The 26,811-nt window shown below is 42.4% G+C and overlaps 1 protein-coding gene across 8 annotated transcripts; it reads left to right on the plus strand.

Moving 5' to 3' along the window:
• The first annotated feature begins 320 nt into the window (after positions 1-320).
• Positions 321-25,384, plus strand: LOC135487275 (uncharacterized). Of its 8 annotated transcripts, none has more exons than XM_064770813.1 (20): positions 321-394; positions 3,716-4,161; positions 4,547-4,585; positions 7,151-7,435; positions 8,518-8,862; positions 10,038-10,215; positions 10,525-10,545; positions 11,646-11,836; positions 12,153-12,301; positions 17,452-17,599; positions 17,892-17,974; positions 18,259-18,505; positions 18,815-18,963; positions 19,372-19,519; positions 19,935-20,084; positions 20,559-20,729; positions 21,369-21,432; positions 21,754-21,823; positions 22,072-22,402; positions 22,638-25,384. In XM_064770813.1, exons 2-20 carry the CDS (start codon positions 4,071-4,073, stop codon positions 23,081-23,083), a joined length of 3,306 nt encoding a protein of 1,101 aa, XP_064626883.1. In that variant the 5' UTR covers positions 321-394; positions 3,716-4,070; the 3' UTR covers positions 23,084-25,384. The 8 variants fall into 8 exon arrangements, with proteins under 8 accessions (XP_064626883.1, XP_064626879.1, XP_064626881.1 ...); XM_064770809.1 differs by lacking the exon at positions 7,151-7,435 and adding an exon at positions 7,774-8,097; XM_064770811.1 differs by lacking the exons at positions 7,151-7,435; positions 12,153-12,301 and adding exons at positions 7,774-8,097; positions 12,642-12,778.
• Positions 25,385-26,811: the final 1,427 nt, after the last annotated feature.

Below are 26,811 nucleotides of genomic sequence, written 5' to 3' on the forward strand. Positions count from 1 at the left end.
TTTCTAATTGAAGAGCCAGCACAATTAAATACTCCATTAGCATGTGTGATGTTATCATCAGTATCTTTGTCACAATTCAGTATCCACTTTCATCTCGGTTGTGTTGGCATTTGTTTCAGGTCTCGCACATTCCCAGAAACCCAATGTTCTGTTGATTGTTGTGGATGATTTGAGACCAGTTATTGGCTGCTACGGATACAAATCAGACGAGGACTGACGAGGAATTATTGCAAATTCGCGGGCAGGAGACCTTGGCATCAATGAAGACTGAGATGGTCCCCTCTCGATCTCGTCTATCGGCCGCCAATCGCTGGCGGCCTCTGGTGCTGAGACATTAAACAGTAATTCATAATTGTGATATTGAGATTGCTGCTCTCTCTCCAATTTAGTCGATGTAAGTGCTATTAATCGTTAAATTACCTTTCTTTCGTATATCTAGTATTTGAAGTGGTATGTATAGACATTATACCATGTGTTGTTGTCTGTATTTGTGGAGCTCATTCAGTGCACTGGACCACTCCCATAATCGACGCAGTCGTCGCCCGGAAGAAAATGGACGGTGATCCCTGAAAACTCTTCCGGCGACGAATAGGCTGCTTCTGTTTGATCAAAAAAGCCATTCGATTGAAACAAGCGCTTGACTGAGGATGCACTTTTTATAAGTATTGCACGAGATGAAGATGGTTTGGTTCTCCGTTCTGTTGGCTGCTTGTTATCTCATGGATTGGGAAGCTGAACAAAGACGACTCCCTGGGACGCTGTTGTCCTTCCCTTATGGCTTATGGTCATTGGTTGTCCTTTTGTTTTTAGTTGATGTCAGGTTTTGGGATGGTGAATGAATGTTAAACTCTGCCCTCAGTGCTATATTTATTTACTATTTTGGCATCTAGGCCTACTGAAGAAAAGTCTTTTGCCAAGATAGGTAACGTGGCACTTTTTATGGTGAGTCGCTTGGTACCTGTTAGGTGTTGTTGTGAGGTATTAATTCCTGTAAAAAAATCATTTCTGCAATCTATAGCTGAGCGCACACGGGCAACAAAATGACAGCGAAACTGAAAACATGTTTTCAGTTGTTTTTGAAATGTTTTGCGTCTTTGTCGTGTTTGTTTCAATCACCCGCACACGGGAGACAAAATGACACGGTCACGTCAAAAACAAGGGGTAACCATGGTTGCGCCATACGTCACACCCCCGGTCACACCCACGTATTCCAAGATGGCGGCCGCCATGCATAACAACCGCCTCACAATTTTAGCATTTCTGTTCGTTCTTCGTAACCGCCATCGCCGACGGAAAAATAGAACGATGTGGGCGAGGTCTTGGATCCAGAGGCGAATTGAACAGGGATCCTACGCCAATCTAGTCCAGGAATTGAGGACTGAAGATCCGAAGATGTACAAGCGATACTTCAGACTAGATGAAGAAGGATTTGATACCCTTCTGCAAAGGGTTGAAGGGATCATAACTAAAACAGACACAAATACGCGAAGGTCAATTACTGCTGGGGAGAGGTTAGCCATAACCCTCAGATACCTTGCAGGCCTTTCCTGCCACAGCTCGACCAACCTGCCCTCGAGCTCAGTCGTCCATATTAATTCATGCAATTCCGATTCTTCATCCACAATCAACTCCATTTCGTTTAAAATTGGCGCTGCCATTTTGACCTGGCTTGGTTGGTATCACATGACGCTGAACGTCATCGTGATTGGCTAATGACGATGATGACGCAAAAAATGTTTTACGTTTCGTTGCAGTCACCGGCAAACGGGCGACGTTTTGACAAAAAACATTTTGACTTGGTCAAAAATATATTGCATGTTTAATATTCGAAAACTGTTTCAAAAACAAATGTTTTCGAAAAACATTTGTTTTTGTCGCCCGCAGACGGGCAACAAATTGTGAAAAAATATTTGAAAACAAATGTTTTCAGGTTTTTTTGTCATTTTGTCGCCCGTGTGTTCGCTTAGCTTATTAGCTCACCTCTTAGCAGAGGTGAGCTTATCCCATACCGTGGCGTCCGTCGTCCGTCGTCCGTCTTCCGTTAGCAGGGCACGTTTCGTAACTGTAAGAGCTATTGAGTTAAAACTTGGTACACATGTACCCTTATGTAATGACACCTTGGAGACCAAGTTTCGGTCCGATTCGTTTCATGGTTTGGCCACCAGGGGGCCAAACGTTAAAAGTGAAAATATGCAATATCTCCCTTAATAGTAGTCGGGAAATTTTGAAAAAAATATGGTAGGTACTTCTAGCAAAGGTGCATCATATATCCTCCGGGTTTGATTTGACCTCCTTTTCAAGGTCACAGAGGTCAAATGGTGTAAATTGGCTGTTAGGATGTAACGATGGCACGTTTCTAAACTGCAATGACTATTGATACCAAATTTGGTGCACATTTACCCCTTAGTCAGGTGATCTCAGGGACCGAAGTTTGGTCCAATATGATTCACCACTTGACCACCAGGGGGCAAAATCCAAAAACCTTAAAAATGTGATTATTCCTTAACTTCTTGCCCAATTGCCACCAATTTGATATCATGGGTACATCTAACCACCATACAGTATATGTCACACAGGTTTTTAATTTGACCTTCTTGTCAAGGTCACAGAGGTCAAATGGCATAAACTCGCCGTCGGGCCGTAACTATGGCACGTTTTTTAACTGCAATGACTATTGATCACAAATTAAGTACACATGTACCCCTTGGTCAGGTGATCTCAGGTACCGAAGTTTGGTGCGATCTGATTTGCCGTTTGGCCTCCAGGGAGGGGGCCAAATCCTAAATTCTTCAAAATGCCATTATTCCTAGTAATGACTTGCCCGATTGGTGATAATTAGTAGACCTTACCACCATGACTTTGGTGGCAGTGATCATAGTGGTCAAACACCCGTGATCTGGACAGGGAAAAAGCACATGGTGCAGTGAGACAGAAGGAACTCGGTGAGCAACTAAAGTGATCCAAAGGAATGGGAATCTGGCCGGCCCGGACAAGCAGATAAGTTACAAGGTACCACAAGGGGATCATAGCTGAAGTACAAAGTGAGTGGTTACTCAGATATTTTCAATTGGCACCAATTTTATATCATAGGTACATCTAATTCTAACAACCATTCAATGTGTCACCCGGGTCTTCTTTGATTTGACCTACTTTTCAAGGTCACAGAGGTCGAATGTACTGTAAATTGGCCATTTTGGGGAAATTGTAATTGCTTGGACCTACATCAAACCTAACACTACATGACACAATACCATGCTCTTTATCCATCTTTCCTCCACATGAGGTGAGCACAATGGCCCTGGCCATTTCATCTCACTCAGTTCCAGGTCCAGTTCTGTTACTGAGTTTCTAAACTACTGAACAAGCAGTATTGCTCAGCTTGGAGTAACCAGCCTAAGAACTTAGTCACTTCCTAGTCATCTCTCTCTCACTAATGGACCCGAGGGGTCCAGGGAGGGGGTCACTCTGTAGTGCATCCCAAAGGGCATTCCATCCTATGAAGAGGCGCCCTTTTGCAAATGATGGCAACTTGATTAAATCCTAAACCTTTTGTTTTCACTGCATAAATTTTAGATTCACCACTCAACTCTAGGCATGTTGATGTATGACTCTATCAGGTACAGTGGCAGGTTGATATATATTTGAAAAGCTTTGTTTTTATTACCGGTATTACAGTTTACTAACACTAACTATGGTCTACTTATTATCCTTTCAGAGTGTGTGCCAGAGCACGATTGTTAATTTATTTCCTGCTGGATACTACACTTCCTTAAATAGTGATTTACTCTGAGCTGTTTATCGGTTACCGTGGTGATGCTTATGGACATCTATCACTGGGCACCCCATTGCTGGCCTGTCTGGATAAACATTGTAATATGATTTGAATGCAGTGAAATTTTACTGTGTGTTCACAACAGTATCATAAAGGCTGATGAGGTGACATATGGGAGACTGGTTGTACACCTAAGAGGATACACTGTGTATACTTACTGTCTTCTGTGGTAGATAAGGGATAGTTGATGTATCTCATCTAGACTGCTTGTATTGAACTTTGGTTTACAAAGTGGATCATGACGTGGACATGGGTACTTGTGTGTGGTGTGTTGATGTTTGCGGTCATCATTCCTGAGGCTCAAGGATTTTTTGGCATGAGAAAAGGAGGTAAGTTTGCAGTTCAAGAGACTGACTAGGTACTACTCCCATCTGCCATGTCAGACTCCAGTGTCAATAAGATTGGAACAGGAACACTTTCCATTGAATGACCTGAGGGCAAACTTGTTCATGTTGTTACCAGCCCAATATCTTGAAGTGTTAGGAAATCTGAAATCAGTTATATATGGGGTCACTCTGTAGCACGGAACGAGTCAACCTAGATTATGCAACTTGTAAACAAAGCATAATGATCTTTTAGAAATCAACATGTAGAAAATAAAGTCCATTTCATGGGTGTTGAGGCTTGCTACATTTCTCCAGCTAATCATTATCAGATATTGTGGTGTTTTTATTTCTGGGGCACGCAATGTTGTATTCACTGACTGTGTTTCAGGTTCTGCTAGGAATAAAAGGTCACTGGGAGAGAAAGGAGGTAAAATGAAACCACACTTGGACGAGCATCTTAACAATGCCAATAACATCCTCTGTATAAATCGTGACCCTTCTTCACTCTCCTCATACTCCATGAATGTACTCTGAACATATTCATTTCCATATTCTATAGATCTAAATCATGTGAAGGCACTCTTTAATAGTGAGAATATTTGATTTGAAATGGACATTTATATCATTATTAGAGTGGGGAGGGAAGGGGGGGGGGCTGTTCTCTAGTAGTATACTGACATTGACTTAGACTGGAGGTCATTGGAAATGATTTCGTTAGAGAGCAGGGGGAGGGGGTGACTGTTGTGTAGTTGAGGAAACAGGCCAAGATTTAAGCTGGCTCCTGTCTGGCCATTGATACCACCTGTCACCTCATGTCCAATTATTCCTGTATCATATGTTGCATATCAAATGCCCCTGTGCTTGTAAAACCTATAACTCACCCTTCAGAAAATGTGACCCCTCACAGCAAAACCAGGCGCATGTTGCACAGAAGATGAGCCTAAATGACACCAGGAGATAATGGAAGAAATTGATGTACTCATATTTCACAAAAGGCAGACAACAGACAAATGAACAATAGTCTGTCTCAACCTGCCAAGCTGAGAGCGACATGCGCCTGCTTTTGCTGTGACGGCTCACAAATGTGGCTGTTTTACACTCTTACTTGTTGCTTTGACCTGAAGATGTGATTTGACAAAATGGATTATTAGGCTTAGACTTGGTGAGAAATGTCTCTTTTTCCTCAACACCATACATGTACCAGTTAGACACCTTTATGGTAACATTTTTCAGATGGTGATGACATCGTTGGTGGTATGAATCTGAAATCTACTTTTGATCATTACCCTGGGTGGCATATCACATTACCCTGGGTGGCATTTTTTTCATAGTATTTGATGTTATAGTTTTCTTGGCATTTTAATATCCATATAAGGATGATAGTATCACCTGGTATTCAGCATACCTTTCCCTGGATACAGTCTTTTCTCCTGTTCTTTTTTAGTCCCACCTAAGTTCTGCATATCTTTGACGTGTAAAATGAGCACACATTTCTAAAAAGAAAAACATAGGCTGCCACAGAGAGCATGAGAGAGGTCCGTTGTTAATAGACGTGTAGAACTATGACAGCTTGTGACAACTTGAAATGAACTTGAACCCTCTGCTATAGTAGGCCTGGTAGCTGTAGATGATTATGGCATTGGTAGACTGCTTCCAGCTTTTCTATGTCTCCAAGTGGCCTCTTTATCATTCCACTGATGTCCAGTAGGTTTATCGCCATTTCGCCTACAGCTATTTCGCCTACCAAATTCCATTTCGCATACAGCCATTTCGCCTACAGTCATTTCGCCTACAGCCATTTCGCCTACCAAAAAATGCCATTTCGCCTACAGCCATTTCGCCTACCAAAAAATGCCATTTTGCCTACAGCCATTTCGCCTACCAAAAAATGCCATTTCGCCTACAGCCATTTCGCCTAAAGTCATTTCGCCTACTGCCATTTCGCCTATTTCTCATTTCGCCTACTTGCCATTTCGCCTACTGCCATTTTGCCTACCTGCCGTTTCGCCTATTTCTCATTTCATATAGGAATAGGATTTGCAAATCCATCACATTCACATTTATTTGGTATAGATCTGTCAAAAATATATGTTTGGCCCTATGTAGGCCTACTGTTGCAGAGGTTTGTATCCCATTTCCCTTTTAGAGTCCCAATCATCATACACTAATTTGTTGTTGTTGAAGCTCTAATTTGGTTACTGGATTAATTACTGGATTAATTGGATCACTATAAAGTGTGTCACTATAAAGTGTGTCACACAACATAAGCAAACTAACTAATTTTCTGCTAATGTATAGTGACCGTACTCCTATCTACCAGCTAAAAATTCGCCTCAAACCACCTCTGTTCAATACAAATATCCAGAAAGTCCTACTTTCCTTCCAATTCATAAAAAAACAAAAATAGCAGTAAAAGTAGGCGCAATGGCTAGTAGGCGAAAAGGCAAGTAGGCGAAATGGCTAGTAGGCGAATTTACAAGTAGGCGAAATGGCTAGTAGGCGAAATGGGTAATAGGCGAAATGGCTGTAGGCGAAATGATTGTAGGCGAAATGGCTGTAGGCGAAATGATTGTAGGCGAAATGGCGATACACCGTCCAGTATGGCATGATAGGCCTGTCCAGGTTTGGATGGGTGGTCAGCGGTATCAATAGCCAGAGTAGGGAGCCTCATAGCCTAATGGTTAACACTGCTGACTACGACGCAAAAGGGCCCAGGTTCAATCCTGGGGAGAAATTAAGGATTGTATTTCACCAAGTGGGAAACGTCAGTAGCTTTCCTGGACTCAACCTCTCTCCAAAGTCGTATTCACTAGGCCAATAAGCCGTATGTAACGCTTATCCCGCCTTGGGGGAGGAATACTCCCTGGAGAAAATCACCTCCAAGTGCAGAGCGTATGCTGAAGAAGAAGAATAGCAAGGTGATCCTACAAACTAAGCTAACAAACACCCCCTCTCTTGACCTACACTAACCACTGCTTACATTGCTTTTCAGAACTGTGGATGCTAGGTGATGATCCTAACAATGCAATAGCTGGAAGCACAGCTGTAGGAGTGTGTAATGTGACCAGTCCATCAATAACATCACAAACAGACTTCAATGCTAGTAATCTGGTCATCAAAGACTTTCATGGTACTCCTCTGCCAGCCGAGTCAATTGTACCTATTTCCAAAACAGCAGCACGCTTCACGATCAAAAACATTTCGAAAAGCCAGTATGGGAAATATAAATGCTATTACAAACGCGATTTGATATATGATAGATGGATTTATGTTGGTGGTAAGATCTTTGTGTTCATTTGTTTGTATGTTTTCTCCAAATTGATCTCTTCAACAGTGAACGCCACCTATGTGTGTGTGATAGTTGGAAATCAATTTGGAGAAAGTCCAAGAAACTTTGTTGTTAGTTGTTTCTCAGACTTTCCTTCCACAACTCCTCTAAAGAAATCATTTGCATGTTTTATTGGAGAATTCCCATCAGCACCAAACGGGATTTCAAGAAAGCCCATTATTTCTCTGAGAAGCAGCTAATAAAATGTTCTGCCCCCCCCCCCCCCTCCCCCCATGTGTTGGTTATGGTTACTCTTGATATCATGCATGCGTTCTATCCTGTTTCAGAGCTCTACTTCTACGGCGGGAACCTTGTGGGCATAGGGACAATGGTGATAGGTGTCTGTGATGCCTCCAAATGTGATATTTGTAACAATAAGGCTACGTCTACATCAAAAACTGAGAATTCCATCAGTGATTCTCTTTTTATAATTCATGCCAATGGCAATACAACTGCCCCCAAAAGAATAAACAATACACAAAAAATGTCTTTAAGTGCTATTAAATTTACAATACCTAGAGTGCATCGAAGTCAGTTTGGTCGGTATATCTGCTACTATCAGTTTGGTGGGGAGGCAGTCCTGATCAGCACCAGGACATTATATGTCGATGGTAAGCCAGTAGAAACTGCTGCTGTTCCTAACTCGTCACTTGCGTGTTATTAGCAGTAACATCTCCTCACTGTACACCTTAACTGCGCTCACTTAGCATGTACAGAAGCCATCTTTCCCGGCCGGCAGTGCTTCACTTACAACTTACAAACCGTGATGCCTCCTCCAGGGCCCAAACCGCACTTACATTGACCAAAGTTGAAAACAAAATTATATTCTTTGGGCAGATGAGTTGACATGCATGTCTAAATGTGATAAACAGCTGTGTGCCATTGTTGTCCCTGTTGCCACTTGGTTCTTTGGGGCTCATCTGAGCTGTAACATCAGCCATTCTCATTCGCTCCAGAATCTTGGTTTGATAATCGGACGGGCTCATTAGTAAACATTACTCACATTGTAAAATGATTCTGATCAATTTCAGAGCCGATAGTACTCGGTCTTGGTGCTGGGGGGAGAAGTGGCGATAGGACCTCACCCATAATTGCTGGGACAACAGTCTATGGCATTTGTAATGCTACAGGCATTTCAACTAAATCTCTCAAATCCAATCATCACTTTCCTGCCATTTATCGTGTTATTTATTACAATTCAACTCGACAAGAACTAAAAATTCCTGAGAAACAGATAAAAATCAAGCCAGTTTCTCAAGACGTGATTGGGTTTGAAATGGCTCATGTGAAGAAGAGTCAATGTTGTGGCTATATATGTCGCTACGGCCCCCTCTACACCGGCGTCCTGATCAGTACAGTGTGGTTACAAGTTGGCGGTAAGACTGTTGCAACTTCCAGCTTCTCCTGGTGAACATGCTTACTTTGGGAGCCATTCAAATAACTAAAGCAATGCTTTTGTATTGATACCTTTGCACTGTAAATATAAAAAGTGCCAAACTGAATGTGAGCTCAGGTTAACAAGGTCATAAATGTTTAGTGGTGTAAAGGATAACACAATTGTCATTTGCTTTGATGAGTTTAAAAACATATTTATGTTTGTATTAGTTTGTGAAGTGTAACCAGCTTATATATAGGGTTTATTTTAGTATACTCACCAGTAATTCATGTAAAGAAGCTTAACTCTTAAGTTACTTGTGAGGTCGCTGTGCCAGACGTGCCAGAGACTGTGGTCAAGTTCATTTGAGAAGCCAAAACAGCTGCTTGACCTACTTCCTGTACCACAGATGCCAGTTGACTCAGGTGGTAATACATGGCATATGTGACACAGTCACCCTGGTTGGGCTTAATCCGTCTGGTTGTATGTGGCAAGGCTGAGAGGTTCCTTCCATCCCCCCCTTCCCCCATTGGGTAGTCTGTATTATTCCTGCCACCTCTCACATCTCATCACTGTTCTGGTTTTCTCAAGTGAACTTCCTGCGCCTTGAAATCTGGATGATTTACGAAAATCGGGCACTCTGTTGCGGATAGAACTGGTCTAGTTAGTGTAGTATTCTGTTGTTATCTGGCAGAAGTTCTCACCATGATTTATCAGTCCTGACCTAAATTGTGAACTTCCAAGTACATGTGGTACCATCTCCAGAGTCAATCTTTGCCTTTTGTGCTGATGATATGGCCAGAAATGAAAGTCTGCCAGAAATTTGCGATGGCTTGTGGGCAGTTGAGAAGTGCTGGCAAAGAGGGCAGGACGGAGGGCAAATCTGGGATGGCTTGTGGGCAGTTGAGAAGGCAGGGTGCAAATCAGCTGAGAGGAGAAGGGCAGTGTGCAGCTCCCTTCTAAAATGGCCGAGCAGAAACACTACTTTATAATCAGTATCATGATGTGAAGTCTTTAATCTGTTTATACATTGCTCAAACCACCATGGAATACATTGTTGTTAAAATGATTCAATGAAAAGACTTTATCTTGCTCGGCGCGTTGTCATTATGTTTTCATGACTTCATATATTCAGTCTTATTCCTCTCGTATTGACGGGATGTCTGTTACTTTCAGAGAAGCCGATGAAACCATTTCTAAACTTAACAAACCAGGATGCTGTTCTCGTCTACAACTGGGAGAATTTGACCATCATTATATCTCCCACGATTGACCAACAGAATGCATACACTCATGATCCGCGAGACACTGATGTGCGTCTGCTGACAAAATGCCAGATCTGGTTTAATTGGAGGTGAGTGACCACAGATCCCAGAAGGTTGATGTTACAGCTCAGTATGTGCGCTATCACTCGGGCTATGGCTATAGTTAACATTGCTGGACCATGGGTTTTTCGCTTCCCGCCAATGTCAATGTTTAGATTTAATAGATTAGTTCATGAACAGACAAGGTTCTTGAGACACCTCTCCTTTGAATTACACCGAGGTACGTTTGAGGCACTGATAAATACAAGTACGGGTCATGTGTATCAGTACTGTTTGTTTTCTGATATCATTATGTTTTACACATGTTATTCATATACTATCCTGTTATAACACTCCAGTGTTGCTGTGACTGGTAAAAGGTAAGTACATGATATCACTTGTTGACAGACAGTTTGGTTCATGGTTCTGGGTGCATGTTTGCTCACATGCTCATGTATGTGCTGACTATAGCTTATGTAAAGAGGTGGAGTGTTCAGCTTTTATGTGACCCCATGCAGCTGCAGATGCTGGTACTGCGAGTATTGGGAGTCCCAATCGGGTGAGGTATATACAGCCAGATACAGCTCTCGCTTGCTCAGTTCATGTTGCTACAATAGGAGGCTTAGATTGTGGTGCCTACCACTGCAAAACTGAGGCATCAAAACTAACACATGACATTTCTTCCTAACATCAACTGTAAATGTTTGATGCATGTATAAAGCTTTGCATTGATACATAATGTGTTGTATCTAATGTCCTGCATGACCACCAGGTGGAAGAGTGGTGATCTCCCGGAACAACCCTCCTTCACGTACCGCCTCCAGAAACCTGCGCTGCAGGCTGTGACCATTTAGGGGGCTTACTGCATCAGTTTCTACTGACGGTGGCCAATCAGGGTGCTAATTCTAACATCTTGTAATAGCATGACAATTACTTCTTCTATACCTTTAACCCTGGCTAATTCCCTCATAGATTTGGCAAGTTTGTCCCTCTGTCATTGGCTTGAAGAGCAAGTCTTCTGTCCAACATGGTGCCAGTGAACATGGCCTCTTGGTTCGATGAATGATCCAGTGGGAGCTGTTGGTCTTGTTCTCCTCAAATGAACTTCGCTCCTATTGTTGATGCAGAATTATTTTGATATTAACTGTAGTCTGTAACATTTTGTGTGATTTGTCTGAACTTGGAGCGATGTTTTGCTGTGACACCCTGTCTTGTCTGGTGCAAACAATGACAACTGGTAAAGCTAAAAGTATCTATGCTTTAAGGAACCTTACACAGTGCCGCCTGTTCCCATATTTTCATAACTGGTAAAGCAGAGGCCAAGTGGATGGGTTCCGGAGAATTCTGTGAATAAAAGCGTTACTATGTGAACGAATCTTGACTGTTAACAATCTAATGTGAGGTTGATTTTAATAATTTAGACTTTTCTCGTCGTAGCATTGGATAAGCAAACCTCTGTCTAACAAGGTGTTTTTTGCAGGTGCAGCAACAGTATGCCGTTTACAAAATGTGACATGGACACTTCAACAAATACGTGTAAGGTTCCTCGGAAGGTTTATCGAGATTTAAGTGGCAGAAAACCACCGAACTACACGTGCATCAAGGCTGAATGCTGGAATGACGCATTTGGGAACTCGTCAGCTGTGTACAGGGTTGACCTGGCTCAAAGAGGTGAGGTGATCGGCCATCATGGAACAAGTCAATAACGTCTGCTTCCTAATTCTCATTTTAGGCATATTTTGTCTAAAGTGGCAATATCTTGTACAGGTGCTTGTTTTATCATGGAAGGGATACCACAAACTGCTTCATGTTAAGAATGGTACTGGTATTACTGCACAGGATGAGTGTCTTGAGCTATACAGGGCTGGCTCTGTTGAAAGTCACAAAGAGACATCAGAGGTGGATGGTTGCACTTCATTATATTTCTAATCACAATTTGTTTTAAATAAATTGCCATTTTTTATCATTTTTACCTACTTCATTGCAGTGAGGCCTGCTCCAGTGCCATCAATCACAGCAGCTATTGTTAATAGTAGAACAGTTAAATCATCTTGGAAGCCCGATAAAAAATGGCGCATGTTTGGAGGACAAGTTCTCTACGACATTGAATTTAATGCAAAGCAATTTCAGCATCAGGTAAACTCACTATCTGTGAACAGGAAGAATGTTTCTTTTTCTTTGGACTCTGGAGTAGGGAAGCATCCAGGATGTTTCTGTAAAGACCCAGGCATGTCTAGTGTTTCCCCTCCCTTACTCAGTAACTGCTGACAGGGAATGCTAGTTGAATGCAGTCCCTCAGAATGGCAAGCTCAACTGCTGACAGGGAATGCTAGTTGAATGCAGTCCCTCAGTATATGGGAAGCTCAACTGCTGGCTGGGAATGTACTCCAGAATTCAAGCCAAAAGGGACTGTCATTTCCTGAACAACTGTATCTTACGTTGTCAAATAATTGCTTTGCTCTTCTCTCATTTTCAGTGAAACCCTCCCCAGTCAAGTTATCTCGGCAATATGTCACTGACCCAAGGTCGGTGGTATTGAGGTGGCAAAAGGCGCATGCCACCTATGAACTTCTGTACACCGTTACATTAAGCGCCACTAATTTCGATCATAAGGTATTTTGTAGTCTGCTGCTTGTTGATTGGCTTCAGTTTAACTAATTCCTTTAACCTTGTATTGTGCGTATCTATGAAACCATAACGTGGCAAAAGCCCCATCAGTACTCAATAACATGTTGGGAGACTCTCAACCCAATCTCATGCCGATTTTGGTTGGTGTGTAAGTGTTGCATGGTTGTGGGGCACTTTCCAGATGGCACTACTTTGGGTAATGGTTTTGGCTGTTGAGTGATGAGGGGGGGACAAGAGAATCGGATTCTTGCATCAACATCAAGAGCTGTCTGTGTTAAAGGCTTTTGCTGTTACTTCCCATCATGCCCTCTTCCTTCACGCTTGTGGTACTCGCTGTCAAGTATCTCTAGGCTTTGACCTGATGTACTTGTCCCTATACATGGTACTGGTCCCATACATGTATCCTATACCAGTACACATTTTGGATGAATTAAGGGATAGAGTCTATACTTGATGTATTCGGCCATGTTCATTACTGTTGCTAAAATCAAGAGAGGTTTCTGTCTTCTCCGCTACACTCTATAGAGTCTCGCCACACTATAGAGTCTCGTTATGGTGGCATAGAACGTGTCAGGTCAACTAACATTTCTTTTGAAGTGGAGGTAAACTGCATCGTATGTACGTTGAAATACATGAGTGCCGTTTGCCTTTAAGTTGACTCCCATCCACTGTTGAATCCAGTAACACCTAAACTGTAGGAAAGCTTTCAAACCAAGATTAGTTACAAATAAATACATATTGTATTCAAAACCCTATCACAGCTTATGAATGACCTGTAATGTTTATGCTAAATATGGACCGACCTATTGCCATGGGTAGCTGTTGCTATGAGCATGTGTTTTGGCATGGCCTGCCTGATTATGCCTATCAATCAAGCTGCCCACCTCAACTATGATTGCATCAGATAAAGTAGTTGTAAATGAAATGCACAGGTCTGGATTCAACACTCGCTTCGGGAATAACATTGCTTGATTTGCCTGATTGTCAATTAACTCATTCATTACCTTATTTATTATGGATTATGTTTTTTATAACTTCCTTCATGCTTTTTACATGAAGTGTGTCAGTGAAAAAAACAGTTTGCCACCATTTCTTTACAATTTTATAACTCTTTTGCCTGGCTCTGATTTCATGTTTACCTTGCCAGGACAGTGAGGCTATATGAAAGTGCAGAGTCCGTCATTGTTAACTTTTGACAGAAACAGTGGCTCTAATGCAAGATGCATTGTCATTATTTCTAAACCAGAGGTTCCTCAAACATTCTTGTAGTCAGAATGAATTCACATACCGTACTTCAAGATGTGTATCAGGTGAGCACAATGGCCCTAGGTCATTTATTCCAGTTCTGTGGTGCTGAATGAGTTAATGCGTGTTAATAAGTTGTAAAATAAGTATTGTTTGCTTCCCTCATTCTCCATAGGTGGAGCCGCTGTATGGCATGAAGATGTTGATATGTCCTGCTGGTTCTGACAGAAAACCCCTTGCCTGACTTGCATAAGGCCCGTAATGCGGATTGGCCCTTCTCATCAAATGAAACAATCTCTTTGCTAGAAACCAGAAAGAAGTGTTGCTTAAAAGGAATATTTCATGACTCTTAAACATTTCAAGAGACCCTGAACTCCGAACAATGCGCACAGCATGAATTTGTTATCTAGTCAGTTCGGATGTCTCATGATGTGTCTATATTTGAAGTTTGATTGCTTTTTTCGAAATTGGCTGTCAGTTTGCCTGCACCAAATTGATAAAACGAACATAGTTGTCCTTGCACAACTTCTTTTCCAACCAGGTATTTCAGTCCATGCCAGGAAACGGGCGCATTCACGCCCACGCCCGCAAACGCCCGTAAACTACTCCGCACGAGCGCTATCCATAACGCCCGCCGGACACTTGAGGGGCGCGTGCCGACCGTCATTAAAAAAACCCGGCGCGATAACGCCCGCCGATTCCCAGCATGATCGTGATTCATTTCCCGGTATCCAGAGTTCCATTTCGCGGAAATCTAGAGTCTCACTCAACGCGGTAATTATGCCGTTTAGCGCTGGGTACACGCCAGGCTGTACACTTCGCTATAGTTGGCGGTTGCTGCAGTGCGTGGTAATGGCATATCGAATCAGGATGGAACTAAGCATTACAAAGTGGATTGTAGGCATTTTGAGAATGTTTCTTCGCCGGGAGTTGGCTACAAAAAGTGCATAGCAGATAAAACTAGTTTTTTGTCTAAATTCCTTGTTCATAATGTAATAAATTGCCATGCCCGACGGGCAGCATGACTTCGTCCTGCGACTTGCCCAGAAATTTTTTTACTCTGGAATTGTCTACAGGCATCTCATGCGGGCGCAGGCGTGATCGCGCCCGTTTCCTGGCAGTAGTTTGCGGGCGCAGGCGTGATCACGGGCGCAGGCGTGATCACGGGCGCGGGCGTGATCGCGCCCGTTTTACTGGCATGGCCTGCCAGCTGTCCAGCTGGCGGGAGTGAAAAAAATAGTGCCCGTGGAAAGGGTTGCGGGAGTGACTGATGGTGCCCGTGGATTTTTCTCATGGCAGGCACTGGTATTTCAAATCTCTTTGTGGGGACGCCTTACACCCTATCTGCCTTCAACATGTTCAAACCAACTCTCAACAACTCACGTCCCTGTTGAGGAATTTCATGCAGTTGGCAAATATTTGGCAAAAGTGCACTTATTTTTAACAGAAGTTTACCCAAGCAATCCACTGGCTTTATTCATAATGCAAAGAATAACAAATGTGAATGTTGTGGGCGTTGATATTGCAATCATTTCTTTATCAGCACTGTCAAGCTGGAAGATAATGGTGGCCTGTAGTGATCCACTGATCGCAGGACAACTTCCTTCTTGTGAAAATCTGCCAAAGCAAAAGTCCCCACAGTCATGTGGGTGTGAGGTATTCAGTAAGATTCAATTTCACTCTCAATTTGAATGAGTTGATATGACCTAATTGAGTGCTTTTACTGATAGCCTGATTATTGGTGCATGACCGAGTTAAATAATGTTGAATGACTTGTGTTTGTTCTGTCAAGTGTTGCAATGTTAACTGTTTTTTATCACCAGTTGATTTACGATATGCATTTGCATGAATCCCAGATTGTATGCTTGCTCTTGTTTGTTCCTTCGTGCTTGCATGAAATCCATTCTCAATATGAGAAATAGTGCTTAGCTTGAGCAGGAAGGTCCGATCTGCGTGCCTGAGCAAATTGGAGCAGATTAGTCTTTTGTTTCAATTTGGAAAGATGTGTTCCTACATTTTAGTTTGATATCCTGCAGTCTAGAGGACCTTGGTTCGAACCCCATCAAGCATTACCAATGGAAAAAACCCATCCCAATAATATCTGTGCAATATATCTGGCAATTAGGTTTATGAATAGAACAGGTAGTTAATACTTGAGACTTGAGTGCACCATTGTCTTGCCTTTAGAAGTGCATTGCGCTCTCAATGTCTGACCTCCTCATACCAGGAAAGCTCTGAGACGCAGACAAACACTATTGTTTCTCATGCCCAGCTGAACTTACAAACAAACCTATACCATCATAAAATTACATGGAGTTCATCTCAAACATATTAAAGGTACAGTGTATTTTGTACTGAGGCGCAGGTTTTGGAGAGAATTCATGATGTTGGTCAATTGCATGCAAATCTGTACTATGAGCAGTTGACCAGAGTATACACTGTTGATGCTATGCATATACATGTAGTGTAGTGTTCTGATGTAGATGAATGTTAAATAGAATTCATGATGATAACCTACATGGCTTGGAAAATTGGGTCAATTTTTTATATCATTGTAACAAGATTTGTCACATAAATGTCATAAATTTGGTATTTTCCATGTTATCTAGTGTTTGGTTTTCTGTGGGAGTCTCATGCCTGGCAATGTGACCTGGAAGGATTGCTTGCCCCCTCGTCTGATTAACTGCTAGCCAGCAAAATGTGGAATGTCTAAAACTATTGGCCCAATATACTTTTGGCAGAAATGGCTGAAAGTGAAAGTGTTGTCATTCCACTCTGGCTGGTGATATTGTGTCCCATGTACAGTGTTTAATGTCATATGAGAATCCAGACTAGGGGAGGACAACAGTTGGCATGTCATTAATGGTTCGTCATTAATCTCTAAATACCACTATCGACATCAATAGAATAGTGGCATACCTGTTCCGCTGCTATATACAGATGTCCATATCATATGGTGCATGTATGTTGAGATATTTGAGAGCTGTTGGCCGTTTGTAAGCCATCCATCATTTGCCAATAAATAAGTTCCATAACAAAAGGCTTAATAAAATTGCGCAGTTATCTGTGTTATTTATGTTTAGTTCATTTGATTGGGGTCCTCCTGGTGTTGAATGATAGAACTGAAACATCAATACTTGAGACAATTATTGCTCAGTGCATGTTGGCCGGGTTGTAGTTTACAAATTGAATTGGCAACTTGGTGCCCAACCGTTGACAGCATCAGACAGAAGAAATGACAGTTTTCGTATCTTAAAGTGGTCAAGTATCTCGTATCTTAAAGTGGTCACAGCAGAAGTCTGGTTTGAGTTGAGAAATAAAGTACCTTTTCATAACACTTGACTCAATTTGTGCAAACAGTTTCTGCACATCATGCATGTTACATATTTTTTCACCAACTCCTTTGGTTTCAGCTTACCTTCATGAAGTTGAACACAACCTCGCTGATGGTGTCAGACCTGATCCCTCATGGCGAGTATAATGTTCAAATCACCGCCAGCCCAAAATATGCCGGCTTTGAAAGTGATCCGACCGCTTCAACCGTGATCATGCCTCCTGATGGTGAGTTGGTGACTGAGTAGAAACAATCGACTGCTCACTTTCCTTAGCAATATCCTCTCCTCTAGAAAGATTCTGATGTCATTGATGTCTTGTACGCTCAGTAAGATACCTGTGTGTTTACCAGCTCTTAGCAAATTGCCACATATAAGATTCAGATCACTTTTTGGACCTCTGTGGATCCCTCCTCGAAATCTGTTTTGGTTTATTCAAGGAGCAAAAGGCCTGCTATGGGGAGGATGTCTACCTTGGATTTGTCGAGACAAACTCATGGTTTTCTATTTGGTTGTTTCAGTCCCAGCAGAGAATCCTCAGCTCATCGCGACTGATATTGAGCAGTATGGTGGCGGTGAAAAGAAGGTCACTCTCTTCTGGAAGGTACGTAGAATCACTTCGTTGCTTTCATAGTTGAGGTTTACTCTTTAAGTTGCCAAGGGGTTGATGTTGAACTGTACTGGGTACAAATGGTGTCCCACAGTTAGGCTCAAGGTACAAACATGGACAAACACCTTGTTATTAATAAACAGTTGGGTTACCAGATGTGCTCCTGAACAGCAGCGCTGCCTGTTGGCGGTCATGGCATCCAGTGCTTTTCAGAAGATGATATTGTTGGAGATTCTGTTGAATACAAGAGTAATCTAGGCATGGCCTTTATTTTTCAGAAAATCCCTGAAATAAAACGCAATGGTGACATTACGATAAAAGTGAGCGTTGTTACCACCGACACGGCGGGTGTACAAAAACGGTCATTACCCGAGCCGGACCAACTCCCAGCCGATCAGATCATGTACAGTTATGTGCTCAAGGATGACAAGTCCTACGTCATCAAACTAGAAACCATGTCCACATCCCTGGGAAGGAATACTTCTCTTGAACCGACAACTGTACAAATGGAGAGAGACCATGAACGTAGGTCAAAGGTTATCTCATCAAGTGTGCAGTGTCTCAGAAGGATTCTCTCATATGATAACTGAATTTGGAACTCATTTGTATTAAAACATATCTTGAAATATCGACTGCCACTGGCCTGTTAATCTGGTAAAGAAACGGTGGCACCTGTTATACTATGCTACACTACGCTACATAATGCTATACTGCACTGTGCACTACACTACCATGCAGTGCCATAAGCAAGCAAATATGATCTATTATTGACGGACGATATTGACAGTCAAAGTAGCGTGGTGTCAAGGTATTAATCATGCACAGCGTTTTTAGTTTCAGCTCCATTCGTCTTTGTGGAAGCCATCAGGGATCAGAATGATGATTACGTCAACGTTACCTGGGAGATTCCTAGTGAGATGGATGGCGAAGATGTCCTCATCATATATTGTGAGGAAGGACAGGATAAAGAATGTAGCAAAATGGTACGTACATGTTTTTACTCAGCTGGCATTTTCCCCTCAAAATGATCGGGGAGATTGTTTCGAGTCTTTTGAATGGGATCTAAAACCAAGGTTCCTCTTACCTTGTACTTATGCCTAGCAAGCAAAATAACCCATCGAAGTGGGTAGTACATAGCTTAAACTTGGGTCTCTCCCCCTGGCTCAAGCCTTGGTGAATATAGCCGATTGGTGCCCAGTCGGGGGGCTTATATGGTGGTATGTCAGACTCCACAGTGACATGCCTAATCTCCTAAGGGTGAATGCCAAAGAAGAGGCATTGGAGCATTTTACCGATGTCACATTTTATGAAAAAGCTCGCCTCGATGGTCCTACTGTGTGAACATGTTACCAGAACTCCCCTGGCTTCAGTGATTTATAACATCTTTCTAGTCTCCACTGAAGACATTAACCGTACCTGCAACCAAGCGCTTGGTGCGTGTTGATAATGGCAACATCTACAAGATAGGCCTGGTTCGACCAACACCTGGTAAACCGGGCCTCGTCAAGTGGAGTCGATGTATTTACAGACAAAATGAAGGTGGGTTTAACCTGTTCCTTGCGTGCAAATCTCCTAAGGTGGCACTGGCTTTTCGATTATCATCCACATGATAGATTTAGTCTTCTGGTGCTAAAGACTAGAAGCCTTTTTGGGAAGCATTCCAATTTCGTGCTCAGCGGTGAGATCAGGTGCAAGTGGTCATCACTTGACTCTTGCAGTCAAATGTGGTGAACAAGATGTTGAAAGCTGATAGTCAGTTCCACAGTGATATCAAAGCTGAGCGAGGAAACTTGAATGAATCCTTGATAATTGAACATTTCAGTCTCTTGATCTGGTTGAAATTGGGTCAAATCAATTTCACCTTACCAGCACAATCACCACCATGATTGAAAGTGGTGAAGATGATGTTAATTCAAATGATGAGTCAACTTGTGTTGTATTTGATAACTTGCAGTGCCAACTGTACCACCAAATTTGAATCTGAGACCCGAACCCAAAAAGGTCCAGGTGCAAGTCGACGAGTATCCTTGTGAAGTAACCCTAGCGAAAGTCGTCCGCGTTGAAGGCATGCTTTGTCGGACATCGAACCAAGTCACTTGTTCAGGTGAGGACTCCTTGAATGCATTCACTTGTTTATTTTGAATGCTGTTACTTGGCAGATTGTCAACAAAGGGTGAACAACCCTGTGGGAAACCTTATGCTAAGTGATGTAGCAAAGCTACACTTGCACATTGAAGATGATGACATACCTGGGAATGTCTCCCTCAAAATGGTTGTGACTCCGCACATGAGATAAGATTCTTCAACAGGAAGAGTCGAGACACTGTAGAAGAATGGCCGACAGAACACATTCATACAATCTTTCTCTATTTTATTATCAATAACAACAAACTTTCTACATTGGAATAGAGCATCGACCGTCATGTCACAATAACTATTGATAATGACTCTTCTGCCTTCTGCAAGTTTCTTCCAGTGTTGTGGTCTCCTTGATTCAGTTGGACTTAGACCTGCAATAAGGAGAGGATGATGGAAGGTTTCATTTCTCATGGTGTTTTGTTATCTTGGTTTTATTCAGGTGAAAGTCGATCGATCAACATCAGCGAAGGCGAGTTCAGCCAACCCCACTTCTACCCTGTTGATCATCCTGGCTCACATTATATGGTCCAAGCCCAGGCTGTCAGCAGTTCAGGTGGCAGGAGCCCTGAATGGACGGATGGTTTCGTTGCTCCTTCTGATAATCAAACAGGTAAGTTACATTCAACATGTTAGATAGAGGTGGCACAGTTTGATAGTTGAGTATTCAATTCAATTCAAATAAGACTTATATAGCGCAATTATCCAATAACGTATGATTGCTCGGCTGCGCTTTGAAAACAAAGTCACCATAATCTCGACTTCAGCACCTTTTTGAATGTGCTCACAGTTGGAGCATTTCGCACATTCATGTCTAGTCTGTTCCAGAGTTATGTAGCATACACCACAAAACTTCTGCCACCATATGATGCCAGGCGGTACCTGGGTACTTGGAGCAAACCTAGGTTCTGGGACCTCAGGGATCGGCTGGGTTCCTACAGTGGCACAATATCTGATAGATAGCATGGGGCAAGTAGTGTCTGACTCATGATTGGAACAGCACTTTATACCCTATCCAAGAGGACATGTATCTTTAATAGGATCCTACTCTGTTGCCAAGGCCAGTTAACCTGACTGGTGCCTGACCATGTATCAATGCTCATGAGGATTGAGGAAGAAACACTGACAAAGCCTGGCTGTGTTGCTCGAGTCACTTATTACTATTAGGTTAGTGAATTTCTGAACAATAGTATGCTTTTGTAACATTGAGTTTCCTTCAGGTGTATTAACAGTTTGAAATCCCATTTTCCAGATGCCGGAGTTATTGTGGGTGTTGGCGTAGGCTGCCTTGTCGTCTTGGTGCTCGTGGTTGCTATGTAAGTAAACCTTTAATTCAGGAAGCAAGAGATGAAAAATACTCTCAAGTTGACAATGGGCAGATTTCTGTTTGATTTGTTTTATGGAAAAAAACCATGCACAGTAGCAAGATATAGCAGCTACAGGTCATGTGAGCATTCAGAATATGCCTCAAGATAAGGTGGGAGCCAAAAGGTGGCATTAGTGTTTAATACTCACCTCTTTTTCTAACTATTGGTTCCGTTGAATACAGGTATGTGGTATCACATAGTTCGCTGTGGTTGACTCCAGATCTTTGAGCCTTTCTGAATGCTGACCATATTCTATCTTCTTTCTTTCAGCATTTTTGGCTATAGAAGATATAAAAAGACAAAGGAAGCAGTAAAAATGAAACGAACTCCAGCTGTAAAGGTATGTGTTACCATCGATCTATTGTACAGGTATCTATGTCTTGAGTTTTTTTAAAAGTCGTGCCGAAATAAACTTATTTGCTGAAATACAGGTCTTGCTTATTGGTCTGAAACATTGATGGAATGTTCAATGATGTGCCCAACAGAGTACATCTTGTTCAGGCAGGATACGCCTGTAAAAAGGAGGAGAACTCTCTGTAAGGAGGCGAGACCTAAACAACTTGATTTTTTTCTGTCTTTGTCCTTCAGGTTGACCTTCACGAAGATGAAAGCGCTCAATGTGACCAATTTGCTGGTTTACCTCGAGAAAATCCCTATGAGCCTCTTATGGATCAAAAGCTGAGTCCGGCGCTGAGGAATCCAGATCACAACGAGGCACCTCCCCCATTGCCACCCAGAGATATGAACCTGAGTAACTCTTCCAACACCAGTGGGGGTGCCACTGGTTCCAATGGATTCCACTCGGGAGCCATGGCCACTGGTGAGGAGTCTGGTGATGAGGAGACGGGGGGAATGAGTTCGGAGTCTGCCATGGATTCCAGCGGTTGTTACGCTCCTGGAGTCGTCCAGATCAAGATTTGTACGTAGCTTTTACACTTCAAATAAACACAATTGAAATCATATGCAGTTTTGAAAGGTTATTGATACTTGGTGTATGGGGTCTTGCAGGTTGTAATGTGCACATGATGTCATTTGCTCTCAAAGTATAGCTTTTCACTAGACATACTTTCTGTTAATCCTTTAACAACCGAAATGATCTGAAAATCACTCATAAATGGTGCAGCTATGACCAGTGATGTATTGTTTCTTTTCAGCACCAAATGAGATGAAGAAACGGGAAATCCCGATGTCTGTTTTTAAGAACGATAGTGCGTGCAGTGAGCCATCAGGTTCGAGGGAGGATGATATCTCCGTTCCTGTTGATGTGAAAGATGACAGTAGCAGAGGTCATCCTCCATGCTTAATACCAGACGAAGCAGAGACTGAATTCAATTCAAGAGAGAGTTTTGATGCGAACACGTCAAGAGACACGGATGAGCTGGGAAGTACCAGTGCTGTTGGTAGTTCAAGGGATTATGCACAGGTGGCACTAGCTGATCAGCCTCCCCCTTCTGTCTTGCCTGCAATCCAAGATGACTTTGCCATTGATTTTGCCCCTAATGCTCATGCTGGGCCTACCCAGGGGGAGAAATCTACTCCCGAGAATGTGGTCGAAGAACAAAGGTACCGCTCATGTGGACCCCGTGGCCTCTTTTCATAACTTGTGCAATATTCTTAGTGAAATAGTGTTTGTGTGATCTGAATGGCAAGCAGACATCGGCAGGGTCCCAGCAGGACCAGCAGTGAAATTCCGATCTACTTACTCTTTATCTTTAGTTCATAGACATGATTGTGGTCAGGTGACGAGAGCCATCACATATGTTTTGTAAGTTCTGAGGCAGCAAATCTCGGAGACACTCTCCAAGTTCTCGAAAACTGACTGATTGATCGACATCGTTTCGGTTTATTGGTGAAATTTGTATTTAATTATTTTTCTATTGATTTAGTATAACTGTGCTATAGTCATACTTATCACCTTCAGATTTTGAGTGTCCAAACTCAGTGTGCATTCCTGCCTTATGTGGTCAGGTTAACTGTATTGCAAATAAAAAACGATTGCATCTACTTGGTCTGAGAAAAGTGAAATATGATTTGGGTGAAAGGGCCTTTGAATCTTAAGACAAGGTTATAAAAGTTGTTGTGATTTGTATGTAGAGTTTCTGGTGTATGTTAAACATGTCCCTACAGAAACAATGTAAGATTAAACTTGGCCTTTCACCAAGTCTATTTGAACCAGTGATGAAATAGGATGGGCCTACCTCATCTTGGTGAGTTATTTGTTACTTGACATATATCATTAGCACACTTTTAAAGTCGGTGCAAATCTAAGTCAATTCATATACCTTACGGCTGTAAATTAGCCGTACATCAAAGACTTGTGTGAAGAAAGTGTGTTGAGGAATATGTGTGTTCTTGACTTGGTGACTGGCCTAAACTGTTCATTCTTTCCCTTACCAGGATTAAAAAAGGTATTAGTGAATACTCGGTGATATGGATAAAGACAAGTAAAAGCTTTTTACTGTGGAAAAAGCTTAGTGTAAATGTACGTAAACAGACTTAGTCTTCATTCATAGCATCCATTTGGCATATTTGTCAGATGTGTTGTGATGTCAATTCAGTATCACTGCTTCTGCTTGTTGCAGTAGGTGTGATACAATGGGGGATAGGGGAGGGGTTATTGTTAAAAAGAAACTAACACAGTATATTTTAGCCTGTCCGACAATTTCATTTGACAGGTTACAGGTATAATATCTCATATTTATAGGCTGACCAGTGAAAACCCTTTCCCATAGCACCCTGCATAATAGCCACAAAACCAAACTTGGAATGAAACTAATATGGGTATTATGGCCATGTCTCTCTGAAGAGTGGATAACGTAGATAACATCCAGTAGCAATATTGGTCGCCTTGATATATATCGCTGTAAATGCTGCCATGTGTGAAGTTTGTAACCTTTTATGATTCCATCCTACATGTATTAGGAACACTTTCAAAACGTACTGTGGTGAAGCAGTTGAGCCAGTCTGACGTTACACACAGGCTTATCACATGTGAAGTAGGCCTTTGTACAGCTGCCCCTTCACAGGCTTAATTGTGTCGACACAGTATATGGTTTTGATGGTTATGAACTTTTACAGTATAAGCCTACTTCTACATCATTGCCAAGAGTTCATGCAGGTTTTTAGCAGCCCTCTCCCTTTTCCTTGAAGAGGGTGAAAGAGTTAAAAACCTGCAACAATCATGACTCAGTATCTCATCAAAGCACACAGGAGCTAGGGACAGGTGTTCATGTTACATTGGGTCCATTTCTTGTAGAGTTTGTGATAGCATGATTATTAGTTCCAGTGTAATATTTCTAGTTGTGCTAATTGATGTTTGATGCTGCTATCATGAAGAGTAATTTTGAGACGAAATTTGTTTTACCATGACTTGATAAAGTTTGATATAATCATGTGCAGCTCGAAAAAGTGGGCCATTTTCAAAAAGTCCACATTACTTTTTATCGTGAACATTTATTGATTTACTGGATACATTCATTAGCTGCTGGAGAAAGTGGTTAGCATAGTCACAGACATGTGAAGGCTCAATCCAGACCCAAACCTCTACAGAAGTATAAACGCATCTGTAGTGGGCTTCAAGTTCTATGGAGTATCTTGTTTTATATTGATAACTTGTTTTTATGCAAACTTTATGTTGACAAAAGTGTTTTGTTTTGTAAAAAGCTGGACTTGACATCTCTTTCATTATCTGGGGCTCGAAAACAAGTGACAGCAGTGGTATCATATACAAACAAGCCCATTATAGAAACATCTTTTGAGCATTAATACATATTGACATTCGGTCAACTACAGGGAGACCTTAAAGCTTGGGTAAGTTAGGATTTTCAGAAAAATGCTTTCGTTTTAAATTTCAAGCCATTGTACATTGTGGTTTTTAAGAAAAATTTCGATATTAAACTCTCTTGATAAACAATGGTCTTCATTTACCCCCCCCCCCCCCCCCATTTCTTCTCACCCAAAGACGGGCTACTCAACATGATAAACATTGGTTACAATACCAGTTGCTGCAGATTACCCAGTGTGGTATGGAATGTAATTGCCTCACTAAGAACGATTGTGACAACTGACTTGGAGAGGATCAGACGGGCCAATAAGAATGCTACCCATGGCATCATCAGGATTTGAATGAACAATCACCGAGACTTCAGGTCCGACCTTCCCCCTCATGCCCAATGAAGACCAGAGGGGTTCAAAATATGGTCATTGACACATAAAGCAAGGAGCTCATGGCTGATCGACACGGCTTCAAACACCGTGGTGTGTCCCTGGTGGGGGCTAATTCCAGGACATCAGATGGGGGGAAAACTCCCACCCAGGGAGGCAACAAAACATGGCGGTCGCCCTGAGAATCTTGTTTATGTTTTCCAGCTCCAGCCTTGAGCAATTTTCCATCTCTGGAATCCCCGACCCAAAATTCTTGATATCTCGAGCCCTGTGAGCTCTCAGCCAAACTCCACACGTGTGGAGTTTGAGTTTGGCTGAGAGCTCCGGCGTCGCCCTGGCCCCATGCCGCAAAACAGCGGATACGGAAATAGATCAATTATGTACCCGTCCCATAGTTCCCGGTTGTCAACACGCAACATGGCCGTTGTCAGATTTCTATGAAAATAACTCGGGGGGGGGGGGGGGAACTTTCAAAGTCATTATTACAGCTCATCGAAGGCTTCAAATCGATGGGAAGCTGCACATACTAACAGGTTATCAAATCAGCTTAGTAATAAGGTCGACGTTGGGCATCAGAAGCTTGCCAGGGACATGAAAACTCGAATTCCCAGCTGATGGGACGGGTGTTGCCTTGCATGCACTACACTGCAGATACACTATAGGCCTACATGTATACATGCTGTCATGGATGGCTCCATGCTTACTCATTCATTCATTGAGGGCTGAATAAGGAAGCCTAGGCTGACCTTTACACCCTGTGGTTACTGCACAGTAGTGTGAACATTGCATCACTCAGGAACATGGAAAGTGCCATGCACGTGCCACTGCCGCTGCCAGCGCCACTGCCAGTTCTTGAACTTGACAACTACGACTTGAGTTGAGGGCTGATGACCAGAAACACAATTTTTAATTCATGGCGTGGCTGGCAGGTCAACGTCAGGAAAGATATCACGCCAAACACAGTGGTGGGCGCCAGCATTTCCATGACCTAGTACTTGTAGCTACAGCCGGCCGGTACAGTGGAGAAATCACATCAAAAATGGCCAGGGCTGTGACACATGCTGACGTGGCACTCAATAACCAGCCTGAAAAACTTTGAAAGAATGAGGTAACATTGTATCAGCTTGGAAAACTATAGTTTATTTCTTGAAGCCATGAAGGTAT

This window comes from Lineus longissimus, chromosome 4, assembly GCF_910592395.1.
Source record: "Lineus longissimus chromosome 4, tnLinLong1.2, whole genome shotgun sequence".
Lineage (NCBI taxonomy): Eukaryota > Metazoa > Nemertea > Pilidiophora > Heteronemertea > Lineidae > Lineus > Lineus longissimus.

Bases quoted from the DNA above. Each gene is read 5' to 3' on its own strand.
- LOC135487275 (XM_064770809.1), top strand. From the start codon at position 4,071: ATGACGTGGACATGGGTACTTGTGTGTGGTGTGTTGATGTTTGCGGTC. The intron at 18,506-18,814 runs GTAGGTCAAAGG...CAGCGTTTTTAG, and splicing joins AATGGAGAGAGACCATGAAC to TTTCAGCTCCATTCGTCTTT. The intron at 21,824-22,071 runs GTATGTGTTACC...TTTGTCCTTCAG, and splicing joins AACGAACTCCAGCTGTAAAG to GTTGACCTTCACGAAGATGA.